This window comes from Arachis hypogaea, chromosome 18, assembly GCF_003086295.3.
Source record: "Arachis hypogaea cultivar Tifrunner chromosome 18, arahy.Tifrunner.gnm2.J5K5, whole genome shotgun sequence".
NCBI classification, from domain to species: domain Eukaryota; kingdom Viridiplantae; phylum Streptophyta; class Magnoliopsida; order Fabales; family Fabaceae; genus Arachis; species Arachis hypogaea.
This window is the reverse complement of record NC_092053.1, coordinates 121,832,407-121,847,182: the sequence shown is the minus strand read 5'-3', so window position 1 is coordinate 121,847,182 and position 14,776 is coordinate 121,832,407. Positions and strand designations below refer to the sequence as shown.

The 14,776-nt window shown below is 32.5% G+C and overlaps 1 protein-coding gene across 1 annotated transcript; it reads right to left on the bottom strand.

Moving 5' to 3' along the window:
- Positions 1–1,472: 1,472 nt before the first annotated feature.
- On the bottom strand, positions 1,473–6,265 carry LOC112772194 (aspartyl protease AED3). The gene is made up of 3 exons (XM_025817086.2): positions 5,606–6,265; positions 3,082–3,556; positions 1,473–2,120 (listed from the first exon to the last, which is right to left on the bottom strand). Exons 1-3 carry the CDS (start codon positions 6,101–6,103, stop codon positions 1,762–1,764), a joined length of 1,332 nt encoding a protein of 443 aa, XP_025672871.1. The 5' UTR covers positions 6,104–6,265; the 3' UTR covers positions 1,473–1,761.
- Between the last annotated feature and the right edge of the window lie 8,511 nt (positions 6,266–14,776).

Below are 14,776 nucleotides of genomic sequence, written 5' to 3'. Positions count from 1 at the left end.
TCTGTCAAAAAATCCGTCTGTAATTACAAACAGAAAATTTGTCGAAAAATTCGTCTGTAATTACAGACGGAAAATCCGTCGGAAAATTCGTCTGTAATTACAGACGGAAAATCCGTCGGAAAGTTTGTCGTCTTAGAGAAATGGATAGAGAATTTACAGAGGGAAAATCTGTCGGTAACTGGTAAAAATCCGACGGTAATTTTCCGACGGAAAAAAATCCGACGATAAATAATTTCCGACGAGGCTTTTACAGAGGGATAAAATCCATCGGTAACCAAAAATTCGTCTGTAATAAAGACTAAATCTGTCTGTATTAATCCATTTTCTAGTTGTGGATTATACCGGGTAAAAACTGGGTGAAAACCGGGTCGTTAACATTATATTACCTTGATACCTTCTTATAAGTTAGCATGTGAAAATATCCAAATTTCCAAGACTCCAACCATTATTTGACATGGTAAAATTCACTTAGAAAAATATAACAAGAACCAACTCTTCTCTAAAATTAAAGCATAACCATAATCAATATTAATATTATCTAATAACACCAAATATTTAAATCAATATAAATAACACAATATTATGCATTAGTTTAAAATCTTATGCATTTTAAACATAAAACATTAACTTATAGTCTTATAATAACTAATAACACAAAATATTAAGTTTTACAATACTTAAATTCCACATAAGAATAGCCATCATCCATCACTAATAACACAAAGATGATCGAGCCACCGGGCCGACTTCGGGTGACCCGAGCCATGACCCGAACTCGACTCGAAATAATGACCGAGTCTATTTTTGAGACCCTTACCCGGCCCTAAACCAAGTGAAATCACACCAAAATAGCCCCTAAAGTGTTTGGGGCCGGGTCGAGCCATGCACACCCCTAGCTTTATCACTATTTTCTGCAAGCTGAACAGAAATTTAATAATACCAGCAATTGATTTTTATTTAATGATTCATAAAAATTACATATTAGATGTGTACAAAGTTATTTGTGTTATTTTAGACACACTGTATTAGAACAAACATGTAAATGATAAGAGAAATGCTATGCAAATAATTAGTTTTAGCAAGCACTGCACCTAAAATTGTGTATTTTAAATTCATTATGTGTGCTTCACAACACATTTTTCTTGGTTTTTTTTAATATATTTTATCATGTATAATTCTAAAATTTGTTATTTAGTAGCTTTTTTTTTTGAAATAGTACCCATGAACTTGTAGATGATGCTTAAATTATATTAAGAGGAGTGTTAGGAATTAGCAATTTTTGTGATTTGTAGCTATCAAATAGTCATCAACGATAATTTTAATGGTGTGAGATTGGTGTGAAATTTCATCCAATAACTCACTTTTCTTTGCTGGTTACATGCTGGCCTGAATTTGAAAAAGTTGCTGGCGCTAAACATTTTCTTATATTAATTCAATCAACATTAGTAAACAACATGCATGAGAGAGAGCTATACACACTAATACACTATTTATTATAGCTACCAATTTAATTAACTTCCAACCTTGCTCATAGCACAAATGTAATTTCCTTACACAAATTAAAAGCATCTCACTAATCTTATACTATATAATTAGCTATAAACCCTTGGCAATGTTGAAACCTAATCCATACGAATACACCAAATAGCAACGTCTCAAACACCAACTTGTAATCCAATTAGACAATACAATACAATACAAGTGTGACAAATCATGAAAACTTTGGACCAATAGTCACCATTTTCTTTTCTTAAAAAAAGTTTAGGTGCAAGGCTCACGAGCAACGCCAAGCCTTGAGTTGGGCACATCAAAGAGCACACGGTGGTTCTGTTGCTGCATGTTGGCTATGACATTGAGGACCGAGTTCACGTTGTCCGGCGCGGCAGCCATGGCCAAGCACGTGATGCCGCCGGCGGTGCTATGTATGAGGATGTTGTCCGTAGGGAGCGTAACGTTCATGCCAGAGAACATGAATGTTATTGTGGGTGCAACTATTGGAACCGTATAGCATGTATCAAACCCTCCTAGTGTTGTCACTGCTATTTTCCGACCAACTCTTCTACGGAACTCGTTTCGGACTGCAATGTAGGCTGGTTCAACTAGCCGGGTAAATACCGTACCTGGTAAAATTTAATAACATTATCCAAAAAGAAAAAAAATATTAGTGAAATTAGTTTTGAAATATAATAATAGAGAGTATGGAGTTGAGTTGGTAGACTATATTAATTGAAAATTTTATTATTTAATTATATTAAATAAAAAAAATTTTGGAAGTCAACATTACACGGTTAATATTACGGTCAACATTCAATACAAAGAAAGGATATCTAAAATTCAAATTTAATAAAAACTTATTTTTAGTAAATTTTATATTAAACTTATTTAACAACTTATTCTAATGTTGACTGAAATTGACTACTATGTTATTAATTCTCTAGTATTACTCAATATGAACTTTTCCCGTTGACTAAATATTTTTGTTATGGGATCAACAGTTAAGTTCATTTTGTCAATTAATATAAATAAAAATTATTTAATCAAGAATATTAACATCATCGAGATGATTTATTTGATTCTTTGGGCATCATGATTGTAATTTTTGGGTGATCTAATAGTAGAAATTTTCAGAGCATGTATGAAAGTGGTGCATGTTCTAATAATTACACATGTGACTGGCCCATATAGGTAGTTTACCATTAATTAATCTCAACTTTGTGAATGCGGTTCATTGAAAAGCAAAAGGGAATGGGCCATAGAAGGAGTCAACCAGTCAAATTACGGCACACATGTTTAGCCCAGAGAGGGTCCATTTGTTTATTTAAATACTTCAGCATTTTCAATAAAGTGCATCTCATAACTCATTGACAATTAATTAACATTTGTCAATAAGAAAATCAACATTTTCTTTTCTTTAACAAAAATGGATAAAGCTTTTTTTTATAAAGTAAAATAAATAAATTTTATGTATATTATTATGATTATACCTCAAATGACATAGTCTCTCCGTACTCACTTAAGAGGTTGCTGGTTTAAATTTCTCTATCTTTGATTAAAAAAAAAAAGAATGGTTTAAGACATTACCAGAATCGAAGATGGTGCCGGCACCAGTGGTTGGGTTGAACGCCAATGCCGGCGGCGGGATATCAACAATTCTCCGGCCAACCCTAATAGCAACCAAGTTGACATAGTAAAGTGATGACCTTCTTGGGTTTCTGAGCAGTGGTGTAAATTTGATCCTCTTAGGTTGTGCTACAGGACCAAGTCTCAAAGACCCAGAGAAATTTAGGGCTTTGAAACTGGGCAGACAATAAGAGAATGTGGATTGGTACAACTTTTGAGTCTGTGACAAAAGTGCTAATGGGCCTCGGCCCAAGCCCAATAGGCCCTGCGGTGGTACTGAGCTCCCTGTGGCCTTCCGAATGCACCCAAAGGTGTAGGCTGGAATTGGGTCCGTGGCTAGTGTCACTGTGTCTTGGACCAAGCTTGCTGCCACGCTGGAACTGCCGTAGGTTAAGTTGAATGCACACGCGCTTCCACCACATCTGGGGTTGGGTGCCTGAAATATTTTCACGGTAACAAATAAATAAAACTAAGTGATTATTATAGTGTCTAAAAAGTAATATCTAACTTGTTAAAATTAATATTTAACTTAAAAAGTATAAAAGTAAAAAAATTAAAAAAAGTTTAAAATTTATTATAAAAGATAAGTTAAACAAAATTTTAGATACTAACTCATAAATATTATAGAATTAGCCATAAAAATATTACCCATAAAAAATATTTACTTTCCACCGGCGCTAGAGTTAAAAATGGAAAGTGACAACTAACTTTTTTTTCATTTCGATTATGCGACTCGTGAATTATTTTATGCTGTAAAACAGTATAAGAGTGACACCGACAAGTGTGTGAACCTTTTAAGAGTTTGGATAATGGATTTGGGAATCTTATGAGAGAGGCAGCCCATGCGCATAATAAAATATAGACCAATTCTCTCGTGTGTTTCAAAAATATGCCAAAATTATTGATTTTTTTTTTTTTTGGTGACTACCAAAATTATTGAATTTAGTTTTGATAAATGATTTTTAAAAACATTGTTTTTTTTTTTGTGTCAATAAAATCCTTAAAAAAAAAAATTTACTCGCTTAAAATAGCAATCCTCCTAACGGAATATATGTTAATATGAAGTCCACCAATATATGCGTATTAAGCAATTAATTTTCGACAACTAAGATATAAATACACCTAGCGGTACCTCAGTATTGAACACATATCAATTATTTTTGAATAATACTATATATACACTAAAATTAGTTATCAAAATTGTTATTAGTATATATTATATAAAGATAATTTTATACATACCTTTGCTTGTAAAAAATTTTAAAATAATAATAATAATAATAATATACGAAACTACAGTTGAATTTTTATGTGGGACAAATTGAATAATATTATTATAAATTAGAGAATTTTGTAGATTACATATTTAACTTCACTCTGTCTACATTATCAACATAAATTAATGCATAAAAAATGTTATACGAGAATTCTTATTCTCGTTCTTTTTATTCGCTCCAATTCAATGCAGTGATGGCGACGATGAAGAACTATTAAATGGTGACAAGGACATGTGAACCTGGCAGTGTTGTTATCCAAGATATTGAATAATATAGGTTTTTATTTAACCAAATACCTTTCTTTTTGTTGTTAGTGGTTACCAAACAAACAAAAAATGTTTTCTTGTTAATATATTCATATTAAAAACAAAATTAAACTAATACTTAGTTTGTATAATCATTTACTTATTTTTTAATAACCTCAAATATAACCAAGTTTACAATTACAATATAGTTTATAAATATTGCAATCATCCTTGAAAGCTTCATATAGATATATTCTTAAGAGTAGTATGAAAAATTTGGCATTTTGTTGTATGATTTAGTCTCATTAATCTTACATGTGCGTTCTTGTTAGTTTCCATCTGAACTATTTTTTTTATGTAATCAAGTATACTAAAATTAATTATTAATATAAATATATATTAAACAAATTTAATTATACATCTATTAAATATATGATAATTGATTTGATGACTGATTAATATACACGTAACATTTTTATGCAAATTAATAGCATTATAATATAACTATATTTGAAAATGCGTAATCTTATCTAAAGAATATTAAGAGATCAATAATAGATCAAAAAAATTTGGTGATAAGGGATAAAAATAATATCAATGTCTGATAAAAAGAAATATCAAATAAGATATATATATTCGTACACTAATAAAATATCCTAATTTAGTGCGGACATTAATTAACCTCAATAGTTTCCATGTAGATCCGCTACTACTGTACACGTATTACATTACTTGTTCCAAAAAGACTAAAACAAACAATTGTTATTTTACATTTTTTTTTTTGTGCACACCTTTATAGTATTATATAGTTCTATCCATCTTGTTCGTTCAATTTTTTTTAAAAAAGTTTTAATCAGAAAAAGATCGTCAAATATTTCAATAAATAAAATGGAAACACCTAAAAATAGCAACAAAAAAAAAATGTTGAATTAACGTTTTGGATTCTGAAAAAATGCACATCACCTGTTTACACTGAGAAGCACCACAACGAACGCTCCTAAAAGTTGTTGACTTGGAAGGAGCAAAAGCCGTGGAAGAAGAACAACCAAGACAACCAGTACAAGGCACCCAAGCAACATCATTGCTAGTGTCCATAGCCATGAGCAGCGTCTGTTTGGGCGTACCGATTTTCGCCCGAACAATGTAGGTCGGGCTCTGTGTGATCTGCCGTCCGGAGGCGATCGGCACGACCGACCGCCTCGCGACAAGGCTGGAAAGGTAGTCCATCCTTTTTTGGTCTTTTTCCTGAAGCTGGAGGATGGTTTGTTCCCATGAGATTGGGGTTTGTGGTTTAAACGGTGAACATGGACTGAATATGTGGAACACTTTGAGGGTTGAGGTGTGGTTGTTGTCATCGTCGTCGTCACATTTTGGGGTGAGTCCTTGCAGTTGGGATAGTGATGAAATCAAGAGAAGAAATAAACAGAGGAGTAATGGGGTGAGTGGGAGTGAGAGTTTCATGGTTGCTACAAGGTTGAGAGTATATTAGACTATTGGCTATGGTTTATTAACATGCTAAGGACTTTGTTCAATGTGTATATATAGTACAACTTTGTTTGATAGCTTCTTTGTTTTGTTTTTTCTTTGGATTTATAGAAATAAATGATATTTCAAATTGAGCCCGTTCTTTAAATGTATACACCCAAATTATAAATTAAAAGGACAAGTTTTATATATATATTGATGGATTTGATGGATCTAAAAAATTTTAGCAGTGAGGATAAAATATATATAACATCATAATAATTTAGATTTAGTTAATATGTGTTCTAAAGACATATGACAAGTTTAGTATTAATGAAAAATTTTAAATTTTTTTATTTAATAACTACAAAATAAATATATTAAAAATTTAAATTTTTTGTATTTTCAATAAAAATATTTTCAATTTGTAATCTTAATATGTACTTTTAAGATATAAGATAAATGAACTAGAATAATTTTATAAAAAAATATTATATTACATAAAAATTAACTATAAAATTATTCATTAATCATTAATCATTATGTATTTGTGTATATAAATATATTTATTATTTAATTCATTTTTAATATGTATTCTATATAGATAATTACAGAAGCCGCAACGATTATAGAATCGATAGAGTTAGAAGTAGTTCAAAGTTCATCTAAAGTTTAATTGAAATTAAATTAAATATAATAAAATAATATATTTATATATAATATTTTAAATTAATTTTTTTAAAATTTATTATTTTAAATCGATTAACCGTTAAAAAGTTACACTAATTTGATCAATTTATCGATTTTTAACTATTTTTAATCTTTTAACTAATTTTTTGTTACGGTAATTTTTATTTTAAATTGAATCGATTTAGAGGGTGATTTATAATTAACCAGGATCAAATGAATTGATTTGGTTCGGTTCTCAAAAACCATAATATTTATGTGCTATGGTGCCTATAATTAAAGTAGTTATATTAATTATAAATTTTAACAACATTTAAAAAAATGTTACTAAAAAAAATAATTTTTATTATTTAATATTTTTTAATTAGAAAAAAATAAAAAAATATTATTTTAAATTTTAATAATTTTAAAATATTATTAAAATTATTTAACCACGGTAATCATAATAGACATCATAGACCCACCTTATATACATTAATAGCATGATCCATGTTTCTGTGTATATATAGAAATTAAGTGTAGACATTCAAATCGAATTGACATGACAATGTGACACGATTAGATTTGAGATGTGTTGTTATATATATAATTAGTGTTATGAAAAATAATTTTTTTTTTTAAAAAGTGTATATTCTAATGCTGTATAGATTGATTTTCATTTTACCCATCTTAAATTTTCGTATGACTTACACGTCAACATTAAAAGCATTTTTCACTTTTAGACTATATGACGAGATCATCAAAATATTTATGTGTTTATTTATTTTGGTTGACATCTAAGATATCTAGCTTTTTCCCCAACCTATACATTCATAAATAAAAATTGAGGTTCTTGAAGGGCCTGCTTATAAGAAGTGCCTCTCATACATTTATTCTGTTTTCTTGGTTGTTTAGGTAGGTGTGTAATCGTACGGTATATCAAACCATCATTTTCCAAAGGAGTGTGGTTTGAATACTTTTATTTGGTCAAATTTCAGATTAATGCTACCCCATTAAGATATTTATAAATAAATTAACAAAATTAAAAACCAAAAAAAAAAAAATTCCATTTCCGTTTCTATTGCACTTAACATACACAATTGAGATTGTGCAGAGTGCAGACACATAACATGATAACATTCTACTATTTATATATATTAGTACTTTATGTGCTTGTGTACGTTTCACCATGTCTAACTTTTTATGTACAAATATAATCTTTTAGTTGATGGATCCATGGATATATGTGTAATTTGGGTGGCATATGCTTGAGGAATTAAAGGATCACACACTCACTCTCACTCGGTGACTAAAGTAGCTAGTGCAGTGGGAAGTGGGGTGACCACCAATATAATTCGGTAGGTGGTAACAGACTGTACTCCATTTGGTTTTGTAGGGTGCTAAGCTTATTTCTTTTGTCAAAATTAAAGTTCAACTTGGAAGCTAACATATATAATTATATATGTAATTTAATCGGTTTAATTTTGATGCCTGGTAAAATATTTTATTCAATTATTTAATTATATTTATTTTTTTAAATGATTATTTATGCGATAAAAAAAGAATAGTTATTTTTATTAATATAGTGATATGTAATTAAAATACATATATAAAATTATTTTATACTAACAGTAAATTAAAATTAAAGTATTTGATACACTAACCATAAATAGTAAAAAGGTTTTTTTACTGATATAGTCAAATTCGTTTTAAAAAAATATTTATTTTTTAAATTGGTCCCTAAAATATTTTTTAATTAAATTTATCTTTTAAAAATTTTAAATTGGTTACATTAGTCCTTCTATCACTTGAATCACTTCTGTTGTTAACTGTGTTAGAATTTACTGTTAAGTAACACCACAACATACACCCAACAGTCATAATTGGATGCTAATATAATAAACTTATGAAATTAGATAAAATCAATTTTAAAGTGAGAGATTTCAATGCCTAATATCTTTAGAGTTGATTTGATCTAATTTCATAAAATTATCATATTCACAGTCAATTTGGCCTGTTAGGCATATATTGTGATCAGTGTAAAATTTTGATGCAATAATCAAGAACTAACTTGACTAATTTAGAATCTTTAAAAGCGAAACTTGATTAAATTTTTTTTGAAAATTAATTTGGAGATTGAGTCTTTTAAAATTGAATATGATCATTTACTCTTATTACATCATTAGATTTGCGCATTTGAATTCTTATTAAGTAGAAATTGTTTTATTAATATGATAATATATGTTTGATTTATTTATTTCTAAATAATTAAAAATAAGTGCAATTTTTTTTACACACAATAAAGGAAAACGCACATGCATGCTGTGATATCCAAAAATTGAACAATATTTGTTAGAATATCCCAACATTTTGTACGAATGATTTTGCTAGGGAAACATTTTTTTTTGTTTTAAATTAACAATTAGTTAAAAAATAGTAAATGAATAAAGATTAAGAATTTGAGTCGACAAGGTAACAAAAAAAAATATTTATTGTAGTTTTCAAAAAATTAATTCCAAATGTTTTCTCAACAGTGTTGGTAACCTATGTTCCGCAACCTCACAATTTGCAGCTTCTTCCAATGTTTAATCTGGTTTTGTTTCTTGAAATATATCTCTATTCTATAATAATCATCTCATAAATTTTGCACCATGGATATTTATGCTTGGAACCATCTTCAAATTAAATTATAAAGTACTCATTTTCTAATTCCTTAATCCTTATTGAGACTCATCCTTAAACTAGATATATAATCTCATCTCAATATCTCATCAATGTCGTCATTCCCAATACTTCTGAGTTCTGAATACCTTCCCAAGCCGTTACTCTTCTGCCATCAGTATATGGTTGCTGTCAATGCTCAATAGTCAAATAGACATCTATTTTGGATCAAAATTATATAATACTAATATTTTTATCAGTAATATTATTTAAAAAATATATATTTTTTTTAAATTACATCAATTTTATTTGGATATTATAGATTATAATAAAAAAAATTATAAAATCAAACTATTTTTATAAAAAGATTATAGAAAATAAAGTCTGTCTCAACTAAGAAATTAAGATAATTAAATAAAAAAATTTTTAGTTATTATTTTTATATAAAAATTTTAATTTTTTATTAATAATTAATTTTAATATTTATTATCTAAAATTTAAAAAAATTTAATGTGTATATTTTTATATTTAATTAAATATTAAGTCTATTTTTTTTTTATCAAAGTTAATTATATATTCATTTAAATTTGTAAAATGAATATACAAAGATAAGGGTCCAATCTGGACAGCCAATGAAATAAAAGATTACCCATTAACCCATTACACTACTAACCCATTACAAGAATCAAAATATGACAACCTGAATTTTTTGAATCTATTTACTGTAGCCACTACCTTATATTTCTCTTCCCAAATTCTTCAAGGAGTTCCACAGCAAATGAATAGAGCACATCAATGGCAGAGTCTTTGGCTTCAAAAATTTTAAGGTTTTGTGCTAGCCAGATCTTCCAAGCGAGAATTGCAGTAAGAGCACTGTTTGTCTTCCAATTGGGTCTTCTCCTCAGCGCCTCTATAAGCTTTATCCATCGCCTCCAGAAATCTTCAGAGCTGTTGAAGGTAATAAAATTTTCAAATTCAACTTTTCTCCAGATTACCTTTGCATGCTTACAGTCAAATATGCAATGATTTACTGATTCCCCTAATTCATGGCACATCGGACATATATCTTCGATCGTCTGCAGCCTATTGTGTAATCGGTTTCGGACAGGTAGACCACCGTGGAGGGCTTTCCAAAGGAAGACTTTGACCTTTGGTGGGCATTGCAGTTCCCACAAGCTATTCCAAACTCTCTTCTCTCTGCACACTTCCGGGAGCTGTTGGATTGGAGGGTGAGAAAGTCTAAAAGCAGTATGGTACCCAGAAGCCACCGAGTAGTATCCGTTTCGTTCCCACTTCCAGGTAATGCTATCTTCCCCATCTTCTGAGATAGTTATTTGTAGAATCTCAGTAGCAATATCGGCTCTAAATATGCTTTTAACTAGTTTTTCTTGCCACTGTCTGGAATTGTTGATGAGTTGGTTTACCCATACCATGTCTGGATTGTGATTGTTTTGCTGGTAGTCTGAAATAGGATCAAACTTCCTTAGCCATGGGTCTTCAAATATCCTAATCCGATTGCCTCTTCCTACCCTCCATTCGATCCCTGCCTCCAGAATTCTCCTTCCGTCTAGTAGACTTCTCCAGGCCCATGATGGCTGCTGACCTGTTGGGGCTTGTAAAAAGGAAGAATATTTGAAATATCTGCTCTTGTAAATTTTGCTTATTAGGGACTCAGGCTTAGTAAGAATCCTCCAGCTTTGCTTGGCTAGCATAGCTAAATTGAACGCTTTAAGGTCCTTAAAACCTAGCCCCCCATACTTCTTCTCCCTACAAATTATATCCCATCTCACCCACTGTATCCTCCTTTCAGAGCCTTTCTGACCCCACCAGAAACTCAGAATCTTCTTTTGTATTTCCTCAAGCAATGAATCAGGGAGTTTGAAGCAGCTCAATGTATAGATAGGTACAGCTGTAGCTACCGCCTTCACCAAAACTTCTCTACCATTAACGGATAGTAGAGATCTCTTCCATGTTTGCAGCTTCCTTTCCACCTTTTCCTTAATGAAATTGAACGTCTGCCTCTTAGATCGATGTACTACTGCTGGGAGTCCCAAATAATTATTCTGTCTGCCCACATGTGAAATTTGTAGAGATTCAGCTAGGGCATCTCTAATCTGTATTGGGGTATTTTTGCTAAAGAATACTGAAGACTTAGAGAAGTTAATAAGTTGCCCACTAGCGTTCTTATAATCTTCCAAAATCTTTAATAGTCTCTGGCACTCCTGCTCATTAGCTTTGCAAAATAGGATTGAGTCGTCTGCAAAGAATAAATGACTAATCGTAGGACATCTACCGTTGAGTCGTAGACCTGAGATCTCTCTCCTCTGTTCTCCTCTGTGGAGCAGATGGGAAAGCCCTTCTGCACAAAGGATAAAAAGATAGGGGGAAAGGGGATCGCCTTGCCTCAATCCCCTGCATGGTTTAAAGTAACCATGAGGTTGACCATCCACAGTAACAGAGTATGACACAGTGGTAACACATTCCTTGATCCAGTCAATCCATTTAGAACAAAAGCCCAACTTCTCCATGACTTCCCAAACAAAGCACCATTCAACCCGATCGTAAGCCTTACTCATGTCAAGCTTCACTGCCATCTCATGATCCCCATGGTTCTTGTTTTTCAAAAAATGCATAAGCTCATGAGCTATTAGTATATTATCACTGATCAGCCGACCTTTAATAAATGCACTCTGATTAGCACTTATGATTTTATCCAAAATATCCTGCATTCTGTGGACAAGAATCTTAGATATAATCTTATAGAGGACCGTGCTGAGGCTAATGGGGCGAACCTGGCTCATGGTTTCTGTGCCTTGCATCTTCGGAATTAGGCAAATATGGGTATGATTGAATGTCCTTAACATCCGACCTCCAGAGAAAAAACTTTTAATAACACTACATAGATCACCTTTAATAATCTCCCAATAATGTTGATAAAACTTTCCAGTGAATCCATCATCTCCTGGGGCTGAGAACGGATTAATGGAGAATGTAGCTTTCTTGATCTCTTCCTCGAAAACGCTTCTAGTAAGTTTTCTATTAGTAGCATCATCAATTTTCCTCTCCAGAGATTGCAGTTCTGCCGAGGCAGTATAGGGGTTACAGGAAGTGAACAGCTCCTTAAAGTATTCAGTGGCAATTCGGGCAATACCTCCAGGATCTGTGCTGAAATTACCCGAGCTGTCTTGTAGTCTAAAAATCTTGTTTTTTCGATTTCGACTTTGGAATTTAGCATGAAAGAATTTTGTGTTTTGGTCACCCCATTTCAGCCATTGAATTCTAGCTTTTTCCTTCCAATATCTCTCCTCTTGTGAGTAGGCTTCAGCTAATTCTTCCTCCAGCTGTAAAATAGTTGATCTTGTTGCTTCTGTCCCCTTTAATTTTTCCAGTTTCAATTGATTTTCCAAGTCCGAAATTAGGTGTTGCGAATTGCTAGAGCCAGATTTCTGCCATTCTACCAATACATGCCTGCATTTTTTCAGTTTAGAGAACAGCTTGAACATTGGAGAGCCATGAAATTCAGTCCTCCATGTTTCTTTCACCATATTAAGAACTTCCTCATTGTCACACCATCTTTTCTGAAATCGAAATCTTCTTTTTGCCTTGTGCTCCTCCCTGTTCGCCAGTAGCATCAAAGGGCAATGGTCAGAGCCTGTATCATCTAAATGTAGTATTGTTGCTTGCGAATAATTTGCTCTGAAATGATGTGTAGAGAGGCATCTATCCAGCCGTTCCATGATTAGGTTGTCACCGTATCGTCTATTGCTCCAAGTGAATTTTCTCCCTTCGTAACCCAAGTCCACCAGCTCACCATCACTAATGAATTTATTGAAAGCCTCTATTGATGAGGCCGACTTCATTCTTCCTCCCTCTTTCTCATGATAGGCGGAGATGGCATTAAAGTCGCTTATCACAAGAAAATAGGGGCTGTCTGTCATTTTAATCTCCATAATTCTTCGGAATTGATTAAACCGAATGTTGTCATCACAATGTAGGTGAACAGCAACTACTTCCCATTTTCTTTGTTTGGTAGGATCTGTCCACTCAAAGAAAATAAAGAAGTCATCGCTAGAAAGAATTGAGACAACTGCATTATCCTTCCATGCCAGCACTAGCCCACCAGATTGACTCCTAGGATCCACACAATATGCCTGCTGAAAACCTGCTTTGTTGCATTGAGTTGTAATATTCGTGGTAATATTCTTAGTTTCACATAAAAATATTACCTCGGGAGAATGAGATCTAGAGATCCCTTGTATGTTGTGAACTGTCAGGGGATTCCCCATATCCCGACAGTTTCACATCATCATCTTCATTGGTCACTGGGTGCCCATTGTGGGGTGGCACCCTCTCCCTCTTCCGCTTGCATCTTTTCTTCTGAACATAATTTCTTCTTATTGAGTGGAACCCTTTCTCCATGTGAACTCCTTTTAACTCCAGATACTGTAGTAGGTTTCCTTGCTAGCTGCTTTAAGTTTTGTCTCTTGCTGGTAGATTTTGTGAGCTGCTGCCTTTGTTCTCCAAACACAAAGCACGTCGTTGCTTCAATCCCCTTTGAATATTCCTTTTCTTCTCTTCCTTCAGCATTGTTTCTTTCTATTGCTGATCCGGTACTGATTTGTGGAGGATAGTTTGCTGTTTGTATCTTCTTTTGAACGATAGCATTGCTCATAACTTCTTCTTCCTCACTTCTTCCCTCTCTTCCTTGAGACTGCATTGATAGATTAGCCAGTCCCTTAATTAAGTTTACTGGAGTTGGCTTTTTGGCCCTGTTGTGTGAGCTGTCTTCCCCTTTAGGCAGATTAGTATTAGGATTATCCTTTGTAGCACCCTCTCTTCTTCCCGTCTGGTCGGCTTTCAATCAATCCCCCCACTTTTCTTCTTCCACCTCTCCCTTCAACGAATCTTCAATTTGAAAACTGCAAGCTCTTGTCTCATGTCCAATGAATCCACAATAATTGCAAAAAGTGCCGATCTGTTCATACTTTAATGCCACTTCAAGTTGTTGATTTTTGGGACCAGCAAGCTTGACATATCTTCTGAGAGGTTTTATTACATCCAAGTTTACCTGTATTTTAACAATGCTATGCTCCTTGCCTCGAAAGTGGAAGATATCCACATCCAGCACCTCTCCAAATGAGCCTCCTATCTTCCTTCCTAGTTCTTTAGTCTTGAATTGTTCTGGCAAACCCCAAATTTGTATCCATATTGGCACGTGAGTGAAATATATTTATGCATTATTCTCACCCTCCTTCCATCTCCTAAGATTCAGGATGTAGTTTTTGAATAGCCAAGGGGCACCCCTCTCAATACGAAGCATATCCTTCTCATCTCCAAAGAAGA

Coding starts and splice junctions, on each gene's coding strand:
- LOC112772194 (XM_025817086.2), bottom strand. CDS start 6,103: ATGAAACTCTCACTCCCACTCACCCCATTACTCCTCTGTTTATTTCTT. Junction 3,557..5,605: donor GTGCTTCTCAGTGTAAACAG/GTGATGTGCATT, acceptor AAAATATTTCAG/GCACCCAACCCCAGATGTGG. Junction 2,121..3,081: donor CGGCACCATCTTCGATTCTG/GTAATGTCTTAA, acceptor AAATTTTACCAG/GTACGGTATTTACCCGGCTA.